Below are 15,913 nucleotides of genomic sequence, written 5' to 3'. Positions count from 1 at the left end.
TAATAGACGTAATTGTCGTAAGTTAATCAGCAAATTTTGAACTTTCTTTCTTCCAGTGCCAACTTTATATATTATCCACAAAAACACAGTCCTTAGTTCTGAATTCATGTGTTATTCGCAAACCCCACCTTCATAGGAGGTTTATTACAACAACGTTACTATTAATTTTAAATAACCATTGGATATTAGATAGCTAAAAGCTTCAAATATCTAGTTATCCGGTTCAAAATGGTTATGCTAACTTTAGTAACCTGAAAATATGGTTGAGATTTGAAAAAGCAAAATAAGAGATGACATAGTTGGGCGTTGTTTCACAGAACTCACTAAAATCCGCTTTAATATGAACAAACATGAGCAGGTTGCTATTTTTAAGAACATATAAAACTGGTTCCCGGGAAAATATGTAACCATTAACAAATTCGAATCGGCAGTTTTATCATCAAATAATAACCGGGATGCTATGAGACAATGGAATCCTTCCCCGACGAAGTAACTGTGTAATGTGTACACTTAGAAAGCTCTGCATAGTTCAGGAAAAAATGTACTTTGACCTTGAATAATTCCAAAAAACATTCAAGGCACTTTGAACGTTTATTTCCGATTAAAGTAAAAAAACTTGTATTACATAATATTTTGGTGATATAAGTAAATTATTTGGTAGTTTTACAGAATAAATAGTTGTTAACAAATGTTGGCACAAATTTATTTGTTTAAGAAAAACATATTTTAGGAATTTAGCAAGAGAACGATTTACATTTGGCCACATTCCATATACCTAACGTATTATTAAATTATCCGCATTTGTGTTTCTTTTGACCCAAAAATTTTCCACATTCTTTACATTTAACTTGTTTTCTATAGTGTGAATTCGTTTATCAACTTTCATACGACTTAATTGAACAAAACATTTTCTAAATTCTTTACATTTATGAGGTTTTTCTCTTGAATGAATCCTTTCATGAACTTTCAGACCACTTAATTGACGAAAAGATTTTTCACAACGTATGCACTTATGAGGTTTTTCTCCAGTGTGAATTAGTTCATGCACTTTTAGACCACCGGTTTGACGAAAACATTTATTACAATCTTTGCATTTAAATGGCTTTTCTCCAGTATGTATCCGACCATGAGCTTGCAAACCACTTAATTGGGAAAAACATTTTCCACAATTTTTACATTCGTGAGGTTTTTGTCCAGTGTGAATGCTTTTATGTTGTTGTAGAGTAACTTTTTCGCTGAAATTTTTTTCACAAACTTTGCATTCGTGAGTTTTTTTTCCCGAGTGTGTTTTAGTATGTCTTTTAAGGTTAGACAATATAGTGAAACATTTTCCACAAACTTTGCACTCATATGGTTTTTCTCCAGAGTGGATTCGTTCGTGTGCTTTAACGTTTTGAGCTAGATTAAAACATTTATCGCAATAAGCACATTTGAAAGGATTTTCTCCAGTGTGAATTCTCATGTGAATTTCAAGTGCGCTTATAGCGCCAAAACGTTTCTTGCAAACTTTGCATTTGTGTTTCTTGAAGTGAAATCCGGACAAATGTGCATTAAGCTCATAACGCTTTTCAAACAACTTTTCGCAAATGTTACATCGGAACTCCATGTTGTTGTTTGTTGGGTTATTCTTACTTATATCCTTCTTAAAATATCCATTTGATCCAAGTAACTTTGTCCTTCACAATCGGAGTCTTCACTTACAGGTTGATGTTGTTGTAATGACCAATCTGTAATCGTGGAAACAGAATCATCAGAAAATCCATCATCGCTCTCATATTTTAAATCGTTCGATGCAAATTCAATCTCGTAGTTTGACATGTTTTCTCTCTTAAATCCTAAACATTAGCACATATATTAAATCATGGTATCATCAAAGCTATGTCGTTTCAAAAAAAGACCCAATCAGCAAAACATTAATTCATGCGTCTAGTACAGTGGTTCTTAACCTTTTATGCCTCGCGGCCCCCTTCTTAAGGATTTTAATCCTCGTGGGTCCCCTCGATTATAAACAAATTAGCTAGAATTTGAGGCGACAGCATTCTTTCTTCGGGGATGCTTTTATAACGGTGATTTTTAATTATTTGGGGTAGTAATGACGCATTTGACATCACCACCGAGCAGTGCAGACACTGCGCACAATTATGGCCATCTTGTCCAACTTTTGTGAAGCCAAAAGGGACGTAACTCTCGCACCATTTGCGAACATTCGACATTTGGTAACACAAAATCGTGTTTAAGCTTTGTGTAAATTTTTTTTTGTCTTTTTAATAGTAAACCTCTGAAAGTATGTGTAGTTCAACTATTCTTCGTTCTGTTACGCTTGTTTTGACCACTTAACACAATTAATTTTACAACAAAATTGATCAATATAACAACAACAAATCTATTTAAAAAAAAATGGTAATATCGTTATTTGACGTTATGTGAAAAAAATATTCAACCTGCTTGTATTAGTTTTGCTATCATTCTAACTTTCGTTTAACAAACTAATCAAAATGCTGGTTAAATGTTACAAAGGAAAACTGAGTAAACTGAAAAAACACAAAGTTGGTTGTAAGTGACGTAACAAATGCAATTAGGCGACAGACAAAGAATTGCAAGCTTGAGGTCGACTGTTGCAAAACTTCTCACGAACGTTACAATAGGTAGATAATTGTCCTAAGATAATTAGTAAATTTCGAGCAACAGTTTAAACTGTATTATGCCTAAAAAACACATATCCTACGTTCCTTCCCTACATCTAAGTTCTAACTTAATGTATTATCCACTTTCATAGGAGGATTATTACAACAACGTTACTTTTAATTAACCATTGGATATAAGATGACTAAAAGCTTCTAGTTACTCTAGTTATCCGGTTGAAAAATGGTAATACAAACATAAATAACTTAAACCTGAACTGCACATCTGAAAAAGTACAAGCATAACATGAAGGTAAAAGCCAAACAAAACATTACAGAGTCGCAAGAGGCTACTAAATTATTAGGAAGGTATAAACCTATAAATAATGCTCTCTACCAATTGTAAAAGTTACTTGCTCATTTTTGATTTTCTGACACATGGCTTAGCATAAAAAAAGCTCCTATTTATTTTCACTGTGCTGCGGTTTACTGCTAAAAAATACACTTAAAAGTAAGAGCCCTTACATTTTAACTGCACTAGCTCGCTCAGTCACTTGATATAAGTTAGCTCACAAAAGCCTCAGGCTATATTACTAGCAACCGTGCGCACTAGAGCGTAGCAGCAGAACGTGACCAACAAAAGAAGGTTTAATCAGTGGCTGCTTGAGTTTTCGATGCTGCTTTTTAAATGCTCTTATCCTTATATTTGAATGATTGGTCACGTTTTCTGCATTTATTCTTGATACAATTTAAGATGCTTCCCTAACCCAACACATATAAGTTACTAACAAATAATCTTGCTGTTTAAATATGCCTAACTTGCTTCCACTGATATTATCATCATACTTACTAGCAATAATTCTGTAATGTCCACATATATTACTACCAAAGGAAATTATGCAGCTCGAAATTATATTACTGCCATGTTCAAGGCAACACTTTAACCCTCCTTCGATAAACTAAATGCCACTGCACGCATTACAGAAGTACAACTAAGCACATTGCACAACTCGTATAACCAAAAACTTCGTTTTATTAAGCTCCAAACGTCACGCATGGTTATATATGCATGGTTGGTTTTATTAAACGCATGGACGGCTTAATGTAACCGAAGACTGGTTTTATGTAACGGATGATTAGGTTTATGTACGAGCTAGGATTAGAGTGGAGATTTTAATGTTTGAAACATATTGATGCAAACTATCCACAATGTTAACAGTCATTTCTAGTTGTTGGCATTTGCACAGATATTTATGTATTTTTCCATGGTTTTTAATGTGACTTTGCTCCACAATTCAAAAGTTTTATGCATATTTTAATGGAAATGGAATATAAAGTACAAGTAGTGTATTTTATTATACTAATTGGACCAGCGGGGCTACTTTAGTGTAAAGTGTAGAATATCTAATTGTAACAGTGAGAAAACACAAACACTAACATTTACTGTGAAGGCAATGTAAAAGTTATACACAACGCCAATGTACAAAAAATTGCTTTCGCTAGTTTAAGCCGTGATATTGTACAACAGCATCAGCAGTCGATATAAGTTAGCTCGTCACACTCCGAGGCTATTTGTGCATTCTTGCTCATATAAAATCATGAGAAATTTGACAACAGCTATACGTTTAAGTTACGGGTATAATTAGAAACGCATTACATCCATACTGTTTCGACGAAAAAGATTATTAGCATTGAAGAAAAATCATTCTTGATTGTTGACAATTTCCATTTTCCTGCAAAGTTAACATTGTAAAACAACACGTTTGAAAGGTTATATATTGAGTGACATTTAAACAAAATTTTAGACCATTTGCTTTAACGACTGTGTTAAATGCCAGAGTGGATTCTTTTATGTCGATTAAAACTTTTCGGATGGCAAAAACACTTTCCACAAACTTTGCATTTGCAAGGTTTCTCACCAGTGTGAATTCTTTTATGATATTTAAGACTTTCTGTCTCACTAAAACACTTTCCACATTCTTTGCATTCGTAAGGTTTTTTACCACTGTGAATTCTTTCATGTTTTTTAAGATTTCCTTTATGGTTGAAACATTTTTCACAAACTTTGCATTTATAAGGTTTTTCTCCAGTATGAATTCTTTCGTGATCTTTAAGACTTCCTGCCTCACTAAAACACTTTCCACATTCTTTGCATTCATAAGGTTTTTCACCAGTGTGAATTCTTTTATGATCTTTAAGATTTCCTGCCTTGGTGAAACATTTTCCACATTCTTTGCAATCGTAAGGTTTTTCTCCTGTGTGAATTCTTTCGTGACCTTTAAGACTTCCCGCCTGGGTAAAACATTTTCCACAAACTTTGCATTTGTGTGGTCTTTCTCCAGTGTGAATTCGCTCGTGTGATTTTAAGGCTCGAGCCTGATTGAAACATTTATCGCAATAAGCACATTTAAAGGGTTTTTCTCCAGTGTGAATTCGGAAGTGGTTTACTAGTTCGGTAATTGTTGCAAAAAGTTTCCCACAATTTTTGCATTTGTGTTTTTTGAAGTGAATCCTAGACAAATGTGTATTTAGTTTATGACGCTTTTTGAACAACTTTTCGCAAATGTTACACCGAAACTCCACGTTGTTGTTTTTCAATTTTTCCTTCTTTCTTCGATTAGCTTTACTCATTATATCCTTCTTAAAAGTGTCCATTTGACCCAAGTCCCTTTGTTCTTTACAATCGTGCTCTTCACTTACAGGTTGATGTTCTTCTAAAGACCAATCTGTTATCGGGGTAACAGAATCACCAGAAAATCCATCATCGCTCTCATATTTTAAACCTTTCGACGCAAATTCAATCTTAAAATTTGACATATTTTCTCTCTTAAACATTAAAAATTAGCCAATATTTAATCATGGTATAATCAAACCTATGTTGTGTCAAAAATAAAACAAGGCAGTTAAACTATGAAAACACAACACAATTCTGTAGTAATAGTACTTTTTAAAGAGCCACATTCATTACTTTTAATTTACTGTATTATCCGCAAAGAGCCACATTTCTTAGTTCGAACTTACTGTATTATCTGCAAAGAAACACATTCCATACTTCAAACTTACTGTATTATGCACAAAGATCCATATTTCTTAGTTTTAACTTGATGTATTATCCACAAAGAAACACATTTCCTACTTTCTAAATACTAACGAAATCAGTAAACCAATGAAACAGTAAAACCAATATTCTAGCAATTAAATTTACCAATCTATTATAGGATCTGCGGCGTAATAATCGACATAAGTATTTTAAACACTCTATCTACAAATAGAATTTTTCTACTTAATGAAATCTACTAAAGAGCCAGCAACAAAGTTACAAAGATAGTTAACAATAAAAACAAACTGCAGCAATAGCAGCAGAAAACAAGCAAACGTGTGACGTAATAGATGTAATTGTCCAAAGATAATTAGCAAAGTTTGAGCAACAGTTTAACTTGTAATATGCCCCAACAAAAACAAATTCCTTAACTTCTAAATTCATGTATTATTCGCAAACCACCAGACCTTTATGGGAGAATTATCACAACAACGTTACTTTTAATGAACCATTGGATGTAAGATGGCTAAAAGCTTTCATCTCTATTTATCCGATTTAAAAATGGTAATGCTAACATTAGTAACTTAAGGCAATCTGCACTGCACTTCTAAAAACGCAGAAGTACAACATTAACGTAAAAGCCAAACAAAACATCACAGAGTCGCAAGTGGCTCTACTAAATTATTAGAAAGGTACAAACCTATACATACTGCTCTACCGATTGTAAAAGTAACTTGCAACATTTTCTGTCCAATGACTCAATATGATGAAATAGTTACTAGTTTTTCCATCTTGCTGTACTTTAGTAAAATTAAGAGATCTAATTGTTCAACTGTACTAGGTCGCTTAATCATTTGATCTAAGTTAGCTCACAATAGCCTCAGGCTATAGTACTAGCAACCGTGCGCACTGGAGCGTAGCAGGAGAGTGTGACAATAAAGAAAGGTTTAATCAATGGCTCGAGTTTTCGATGCTGCTTTTTAAATGCCCTTGTTCTTATTATTATATTCGGGTGCCACTCTCATTAAAGTTGCATTGATTTCTTGCTTCCCCAACCCAACACATATAAGCCAATGACAAACAGTCTTGCTGTTTAAATTTATATTTAACTCGCTTCACTGATTAGCATCACACTTTGCAGCAATGTAAACAACCATACACACATATAACTGGAGTAATACATACATGTTTTATAAAAGAAAGGTTGAAGCAGTTTGCTAGGTGTTGTTAATATAGTGCTCTGTTATAGCCACATGAAAATATAATGTAATTTAAATATATAGCTGCCGTGTGTTTCATAGCAACACTGTGTTGAACTAAATGCCACTGTACGCATTACAGAAGTACGACTAAGCACATTGCACAACTCGTATAACCAAACACTTCCGTTTTGTTGAGCCCCAAGCGTCACGCATGGTTTATATATGCATGGTTGGTTTAAAAAAAGCATGGACGGCTTTATGAAACGGAAGACTGTTTTTTATGTAACGGATGATTAGGTTTATGTACGAGCTAGGATTAAAGTGGACAATTTGATGTTGGAATCATATTGATGTAAACTATCTCCATAGTTAATAGTCATTTCTAGTTGTTGGCATTTGCACAGATATTTATGTAGTGTGGCTAGGCCCAACAATTAAAAAGTTTTATTCATATTTTACTGGAAATGGAATATAAAGCATAAGAGGTGTTTTTTGTTGTAAATTAATTGGTGCTAGTGGGGCTAGTGTGGTGTAGGTGCAGAATAGCTAAAATCAAGTTAAACTTGTAATGTAACCAAGGCTGTGCTGTGAAACAAATAAAACCTAGATCAACATTTAAATATTGAGTAGTCACTTTAAATAAATAGGAAAAACGAAAAGCAAAGGTGTTTGGTGTATTGCCAGAACATAAAACTATAATGATTTTTTTGCGAATTAATATACATAGCTAATGAAAAAAAAAAGACAAGGGTGCACAACGTCCTAAAAATATAGCGCTTGAAAAAACAAGTGATATTTGTGTATTCTCTTTACTTAACAAGATTGGTTCGATTTTAAAATTCAAAATGTAAAAGTAATTGCAGCGTTTGAAACTAATTATACATATAAATGGTTATACAGGGGTAATTACATTTTTAAAACACTATTGCGACGAGAATGAGAACAAGATAAAATAAGGATTCCACAAATTAAAGCAACAGTTTAACGATAATAATGGAAGTAAAATTACTAATAGGTTCAGTGTAAATGCAGAATCCATGTTTTAGAAATGGAATACATCCTCATTAATTGGCCCGCCCTTTTACTTTCTTTTGAAGTGGCATAAAGTACAGCATAGGAAGTTGTACTTCGATATGTTCGAAGCTCACACTTATTCACATTTCCTTTAAATTTCAGATACATCTTTAAGTTTTACAACCATTGTTGTGTTTCATTTTCGGTGCTGTTTTACTTCGCCACTTATTTGTTTAGAAAGTTTTCTTTCCAGAGTGTATACTTTTGTGTCTAGTAAGATTTGATATCCGGCTAAAACACTTTCCACATTCTTCGCATTTGTAAAGTTTTTCTCCAGTGTGAACTCTTTCATGATATGTAAGATGTCCTCTGTGTATAAAACACTTTTTACATTCTTTACATTTGTAAGGTTTTTCTTCGTTGTGATTTCTTGCATGATATTTAAGAGTTCCTGCCTGGGTAAAACATCTGCCACAAACTTTGCACTCAAACGGTCTTTCCCCGGTATGGATTCTTTCGTGTCTTTTCAAGATTTGAGCTTGATTGAAACATTTAGCGCAATAAGCACATTTAAATGGCCTTTCTCCTGTGTGAATTCGCATGTGGTTTTCAAGTTTGAAAGTTGTTCCAAATAGTTTCCCACAAACCTTGCATTTGTGTTTCTTGAAATGAACTTCCGCTAAATGCAGTTTTAGTTTGTAACGATATTTAAAACACTTTTCGCAAACGTGACATCGGAACTCTGCATTCTGTGTTGAAAGATATCTGCTTTGTTCCTTTCTAGTATTTATTTCATCCAAGTCACTTTGTTCTTCACAATCGAAACCTTCACTTACAGGTTGATGTTCTTGTGATGAACATTCTGTAATCGGAGCAACAGAATCATCAGAAAATCCATTATCCCTCTCTTCCGTCAGTTCCGTCGTAACTAAATCGCTTTGCTGGTTTGACATGTTTTATTTTTACTTCTGAAAGGAAAAAGTAGCTCTCCAATAATACAAAGGCACTGCATGGCGACCTTTTGCCAATCAATGCTCTTTCATATTCTATACTTAGTTGTGCCTATTTATTCAACCAAGTTGAATTCCCTTTTTCTCATGTGACTTAATTATTAATGTCCTCTCAGCCCCAATCTGTTGCCAAACTGTTATTATTTTGTTGCGCGATTAACATAAAAAACGTTCATCGAACCCTAATCGTAAAATAGCAATTTGCTTTCTAATATTAAACCAAATGCTTGGTTTGCAGTAACTTATGAAATAACAACGCAACAACAAAATGGAAAAATCTATGCAACGAGACTAACAGCGGTCTCTTAACTTTATCAAAATAACAATATTAAACCTAGGAAGTCGTAATAAGAATATCAAAGCCCATACAGAAGTAGGTATCATTTTGAACGTTTCGAATAACTCTTTCTTCATTTTCAACTTTATTCATTTTGATGTTGAAAATGAATAAAGAGTTATTCAAAACGTTCAAAATGATACCTACTTCTGTATGGGCTTTGATATTCTTATTACGTCTTACTACAACCTCCAACCATTATGCTCCAAAACTTAGGAAGTCTTTCACTTTCTTTTACCTACGTTCTTTACTTTCAGGTTTAAGTGTAAAATTATTGTTTTTAATATGAAGCTAGTTTAAGGAGCAAGGTTTTCAAATACTTTTTTGCGTTCATAAAGCGCCCCTTAATCAAAAAGATGTAAGGTAAGTCCTTTATTAACTAATGTGCAAAGTTGAAAATCAGCAAAACAGCCCAACTAGCGTTAACGCAGCGTTCAGTGTTTTGACTTCGACATTCGAGAAGTCCGACCACTGCTTGACCTGCAAGCCGCCAACTAACATCACATTTACCAGCACTATATACAACCCTACACATATAAGCTACTGAGCTTAATGTACACTGTTACTGAAAGGCTCTAACATCCTATAATGGTTTAGCACTGTTGACAACTGTGTCGATATACAAAGCTTTGAACTGTTACACTGCTGTGTATATGTGCTATATGCACACTAAAGTGTATGTGTTTTACCTTATTATTCATAATCTTAAGTAATGTTGACCGCTTTTACCTCACATTGCTACTATATGTGCTACTGCCCTATGCATACTGAACAGCTGGTCTGAATCTAATAACTTCCGTTTCCGCACGCCCGAAACGCGTGGCTGGTTTTATTATGCGCTAAGCTGGTTTCGCATCCAAGCATGGTTGGCGCAGTTCATTTATTTTTGGTAACTTATGAACAGTCACGCTGTTATTATTTTTACATCTGAAAGTTTCTGTCTTTTAAATTAAAAGTTTTGTCAAATACGCAATTTTTTCGCGCTTTGCGCGAACGATTTTCCCCAGTCTCAACAACACTCCATTTCTTTTGCGCACAAGTCCAACTATAGTGCAAGTTTCAGGAGCGACGATGCTTTGTGACATCATTTTTTAACATTTTGTGCCCCGATCAAACAAAAATCGTTGATCCGCTCCTGTAACCTTAGGTTTGTGGCCTGCAAAGAACATGCATGAAATATTGTAGCCCGCGATGCTGTCAACCTTGGACCACCCTGGCGTCGATAGTAAAAAATCTGGATCATCATTTAAATATAAGTATTAGTTGCTCAGTTTTTTAACAATAAAATATAAAGGCAAAGGTATTTGTTTGGTGCATTGTTAGAACATAACAATTTTAATGTGTTTTTTTCTGTGCATCATTATATAGTTCCACATTCCATAAATCAAACAACCTATACCAAATAAACCAACTGTGAAATGAGCACCGTGCTGTCTGGTTGGGTGAACTCAAAGCAGTAGTAAAGTCATCTTAAACCAGAAGTAAGTCAAAATCTACGAAAACAACGCGGTGTATTTCGTCTATTATCCAGCTACAAATCAAATATACATTTTCAGAGATTGGATAACTGTGGCTCTTAGAGATATATTTTTTTTAAATTAATAAAGTTGTGTTACACATATATCAATTTATTACATTGTTACAAGACATTGCCGTTTTTTTTAGATAATTCCGTAACAAACTAGTTTATCCTGTCATTTCAGTGTTGCTGCTTTAAAGAACGAAAACACGACGATGTTCGGCTGTTACAGTGGCCTTAAAGAACCCTATTTGTAAAATAACCATAATATTCATTATTTGTTTCATGCTTCAACATTCTGTTGTGGCTTCGGAGCCCTCGCGTGGGTGCATAAGTATTTACTTTAATTAATTCAATGCGGATGATTAAACTCATGAATTGCGCGAAAACGTCACGTCACAAAGTTACTCACTTCTCAGTCAAAATTATCCAAAAACTATAGTTTAAATAATTTTGAATTGAATTTACCCTAATCATATCAAATTTTCTGTAAGATATATCCAAAAGATAAAAAATATACGGAAACAACACAAACCAGCTAATATATCCAAAAGATAAAAAATATACGGAAACAACACAAACCAGCTAATCCAATTTTATTCACTTTGTTTAGATTAATGACGCAACTTTAACGAAATTACTTTTGACTAGAGAAAAGAAAAATCGTGTTGTGTGAAAGTTGTTTTTCCGAAACACGCAAAGATAAAGTAAAGCGCTGATTTTTCCATCTATAAACGTTATAACAAGAAGTCGAAATATACACTTTACATTTTTACGATTGTTGGAAATTTGTAACGAGAATTATTAATTGGTCTACTTAACAATATACCCAACGTATGCCTTTTATCAAGGGCATTCGCCATTTTATAACTTAATGTTTAATTTTCAATTACTTTAAGGAATGACATTTTAATCAACACTACAGGATATGTTGTACAACCACTGTGAGGTGTTTCAATGCCGCGTACCACAACCTATAACAATAAAATTTATGAGAACAACACGCAATCGAATTTCAAATGTTTTGTATTTGTGTATTATAAAATATTTTTGGAAGAAAAAGTTTTACAAAAAAGAGTATATTACTAATTTGAAGTTTTTTGTCAATTCCTGTGAGGTTTAATTGCAAAACTTCATCACTTCAGATGTTTAATGAACAAACCCCTTTACATTTACTGTTTTACACGCAGGGAGCCATATAGTTCAAAAATTCTTTGCTGTATTTCTATGAGCCATGTAATTCTTTTTTAACATCTAGTTATAGGCTGCTTATTCTGTTTTAATTCTATGCACCAAAAATGATTATTTTGGAGATTATGCTGAGAAATGATAGCTTAGCTTCTTCTGCAAGCAAGATTCTTTTATCAAGAGAGCCATATGTTGTCACAAAAGAGCCATATATGGCTTGCTAGCCATAGGTTTCCGACCCCTGTATCAAGTGAAAGCTATGCAGATCACTGTGAGCAAGTCAAGAAACAACCATAGCACCATTGTCTGCTGCATCCTGTTCGTATAACTAGCCTGCAGTGAGGTTCCACCTCACGACCTCTGTCATACCGGAACCGTCGCTCTACCAATTGAGATACACAGACCAATGCCTGCAGAGTCCTATTAGTGAAAATAACTTGCCGGGAAATTTGCCAGAAAACACGTCTGTGGATATGGCTGGCTAAATGCTAATTTATTAAATTTCTTGGAAATAAATGCGCCGTTTTGGGGCATTAAAATATACTATAATTGTTCTACAAACAAAGTAAAGAAACAACGACAAATTTGTTGTTAAAGCGGGAGTTGACCTCGTATTCAAGTAAGTTCCTTTGAGTCTATATTCTTGTGTGAATTAACCCAGATTTTTGCGGATCTTGCGTTCATGTCATATCGTTTAATATGCACTGTAAAAAATGAAGGTAAAGCATCCCTTAACTTGCTAACTTGAATACGAGGTCGAGAGAGGACGCACTCGAGTGTTGTTTATTGCAGCTGCAAATGAGATTATCGCTTGTACGATGATATCTTAATATATAACCGATTTACTAGTTTTATACAATTATCAAACATTCTCACATCAGAACACCGTGTTGTCTTGTTGGGCGAAGCCAGTAATAAGTCAAAGTTCACTAAAAAAACGCGATGTATTTCGTGTATTATCCAGGTACAAATGAACATACATTGACAGAGGTTGGCAAACTGAGGATCGCAGGCCACATGCGGCTCTTTGATATATATATATATATTTTTAAATGCTGTTACTCATAAATAATTATTACAAGACATTAATGTTTTTTTTTATATAAATCCGCAACAAACTAGTTTATCTTGTGCTGTAGCATTTCAATGTTGCCGCTTCAAAGAACTGGTGTAATTTGGTTATTTATTTACCTTTGCCGTCATTTATCAAGAATGTCGACAATTGTAGTTGAAATATGTGTTCAACGCTCGCGCAATATTTACATTTTCTTTATTATCAAATTTTTGTTCACAAAATCATTTCCCACATTATTTACCAAAGCTGCCTATAATTTTTAGGATTCATGAGATTACATAGCAATATTAGGCAATTGTAAAATAATGACATGTCTATACCTTTAAAGTGCTGTTGCCACCCTATTTCGCATAATTTCCATAACCTTAATCCTCCATTTCTTAGACAGAAGGACTTTGAATTATTTTCTCTCGCGAGTAAACTGATCGCAAAACTACTCGGTGATGAGTTTCGAACTCAGGACCTTGTCCGTAGCGGAACCGTCGATCTATTAAGTGAAAAGTATGCATCACTGTGAGATGACACAACTATAACACCGTTGCCTGCTACACCCTGTCCGCAAAACTAGCATGTGGTAAGATTCGAATTCACGACCTCAGTCGTACCGGGACCGTTGCTCTAACAACTAAACTATACACAGGCTCAGAGGGGTGCAAGTCGACAAATAATTATAGCACCGTTGCATGTTGCATCCTGTTTGTAAAACAAGCCTGTGGTAAGGTTCGAACTCACGAACTCAGTCATACAGGGGACCGTCGCTCTACCGATTGAACTACACATGCTCAGTGGGGAGCAAGTGGCGAAAACTCATAGCACCATTGCCTGCTGCATCCTGTTCGTAAAACTAGCCTGTGGTGAGGTTCGAACTCACAACCTCGGTCATACAGGGACCGTCACACTACCAATTGCTGAGCTACACAGACCAATTGCGCCCGGATAGAGCAAACAACTTATCGGAAATCAACAAAAGCACAAAAACGTCGGTGCATATATCTGGCAAAATTCTAGTCTTTCAAAAAACAAAGCAAGGAAACAACGACAAATTTGTTATCTATGCAAGGTTTGCGGGAAACCTCTTATTCAAATTAAGCCTAGATTCTCGTGCGAATTTACCCAGTTTTTTGCGGCTCTTGGGTTTATGATAAATATTTTGATATATATTGTGCAAAGCGCAATGTAGATATTTGCTTAACTAACTAACTTGTATACAGGGTCGATGCCACGCTCTTATTTTCTGACAGTAATTAACAACAAAGTCCTTGTGGCTTTTATTTCAAAATATACTCAGCTGTGTTTTAATGTAAACACAGAACATTAGCAAATACATCTTTTCTTTTTACATAATTTATATATATATACAACCGCAACTATATTCAGTACAGCATTGTACAGTAAACTCCACTTTACTACAAACACTAATATGACGTTAAACACATTTACTTGGTCTTGGTCGGTTTTATCGGGTCGAACGACAAGATGCTTCCTGCTCAGGGAAACGAGAGCTAATTGTCCTGGCGCGGGGATTTACAAAGCGGCGAACACTGCACAGTAAGCAGGATTAACGACGGGTTCGATCCACGCAACGCTGCTGCTTGCAAAGTGTTATTTATCGCAGCTGCGAGTGAGATTAGACGCTTGTACATTTGACAATGTACCAAACCAAAGTATTTACTGCTTCAAACACCGCGATATAACCCTAACCCCTTTTGCGCGTGTAAACACAATGTAAGAAACCACCAAGAACGGCCACATAACTTCCGTTACACATAATGTTGCCATTCACATGAGAGTTTTCCAATGCTGCACAACAATCTATAATAATGAAAGATAACACAGTTAGATGTTTGTGTAGCATTCATAATTCAGGAAGCATATTTCTTTTCTTTGTTAGATTTACAATTTTGAACAAATTGAGATTTGCTGACCGACTTAAAGTATTTCAATATTGTTGGGACCAAAGGTCTTTTTCTTCAGTGTGAATTCTCGTATGTGGTTTTCTCTTGTACATAGCAAAAAACTTTAGAAAAATTTTCTAAAATACTTAATGATGATAAGATATGACACTTAATATTTAGATTGAGACTTAATAATGATTAGATAAATGTAGGAAGGATATCACGCAATTAAACGCTTATGCTAACGATGTCTTACGGAGATAATAAATATATTTCAAATTAGCATTACAAACGTTTACAGCGAAATGACTGATTTAAGCAACACACGTATATGGAAATTGCGAACACAAATAACATGTAGAAAATACGAAGAGCCATTTGCGGTTCAACTCTTTAATGATCTGTTATTGGATATGTGTTTAATGGACTAATCACCTTATATATATATTTACTTTTAACATGTAACGCTTTTTAAAACATTAATGTCCATAATCAACTTACAATATTTGCTTGGATTGCAAAATTCAGCTTAAATACATTTGGCAACAGCTATAGTTTAAATCACAGGTAAAAAATGAAACGCATTATATCTTTACTATTTCGACGAAAAAAATCTATAGCATTAATAAGGAAAAATGAACCAATATTGATAGAACACCATTATGCGTTAATGTTTGGCGAACTGAAACCAATAAAAAGTTCAAGGAACCCGGTGTGTTTCTTATGTTAATGAATTAATTATCCAGGTACAAATGAAAAATACATTTACAAAACGTAGCAAACTGCGACTCTTTAAGATATTTTTATCAAAGTCTGATAAAGTTATGTTACGAATCTATTAATTATTATATTGTTACAAGTAACGTTTTTTCATATAATTCCGCAGCAAACTAGTTTATACTGTAGCATTTAAGTGTTGCTGCTTAAAAGAACAAAACTACGACGATGTTCGGCTGTTATATGAGCTTAAAGAACCTACTCTGTAAAATAACCATCATATTCATCATTTGTT

General features: G+C 34.3%; 1 protein-coding gene and 1 pseudogene across 1 annotated transcript; both read right to left on the bottom strand.

The window, feature by feature from the left end:
* Window positions 1-775: 775 nt before the first annotated feature.
* On the bottom strand, window positions 776-1,810 carry LOC146166708 (uncharacterized). Its single transcript, XM_083384659.1, has one exon. It carries the CDS (start codon window positions 1,604-1,606, stop codon window positions 776-778), a length of 831 nt encoding a protein of 276 aa, XP_083240785.1. The 5' UTR covers window positions 1,607-1,810.
* Window positions 1,633-8,830, bottom strand: LOC146166707 (uncharacterized; annotated as a pseudogene).
* Window positions 8,831-15,913: the final 7,083 nt, after the last annotated feature.

This window comes from Ascidiella aspersa, chromosome 1, assembly GCF_963924565.1.
Source record: "Ascidiella aspersa chromosome 1, kaAscAspe10.2, whole genome shotgun sequence".
NCBI classification, from domain to species: Eukaryota; Metazoa; Chordata; class Ascidiacea; order Phlebobranchia; family Ascidiidae; genus Ascidiella; species Ascidiella aspersa.
The sequence above is the reverse complement of the archived record's forward strand: the minus strand, read 5'-3'. Positions and strand labels throughout refer to the sequence as shown.

Bases quoted from the DNA above. Each gene is read 5' to 3' on its own strand.
- LOC146166708 (XM_083384659.1), bottom strand. From the start codon at position 1,606: ATGGAGTTCCGATGTAACATTTGCGAAAAGTTGTTTGAAAAGCGTTAT.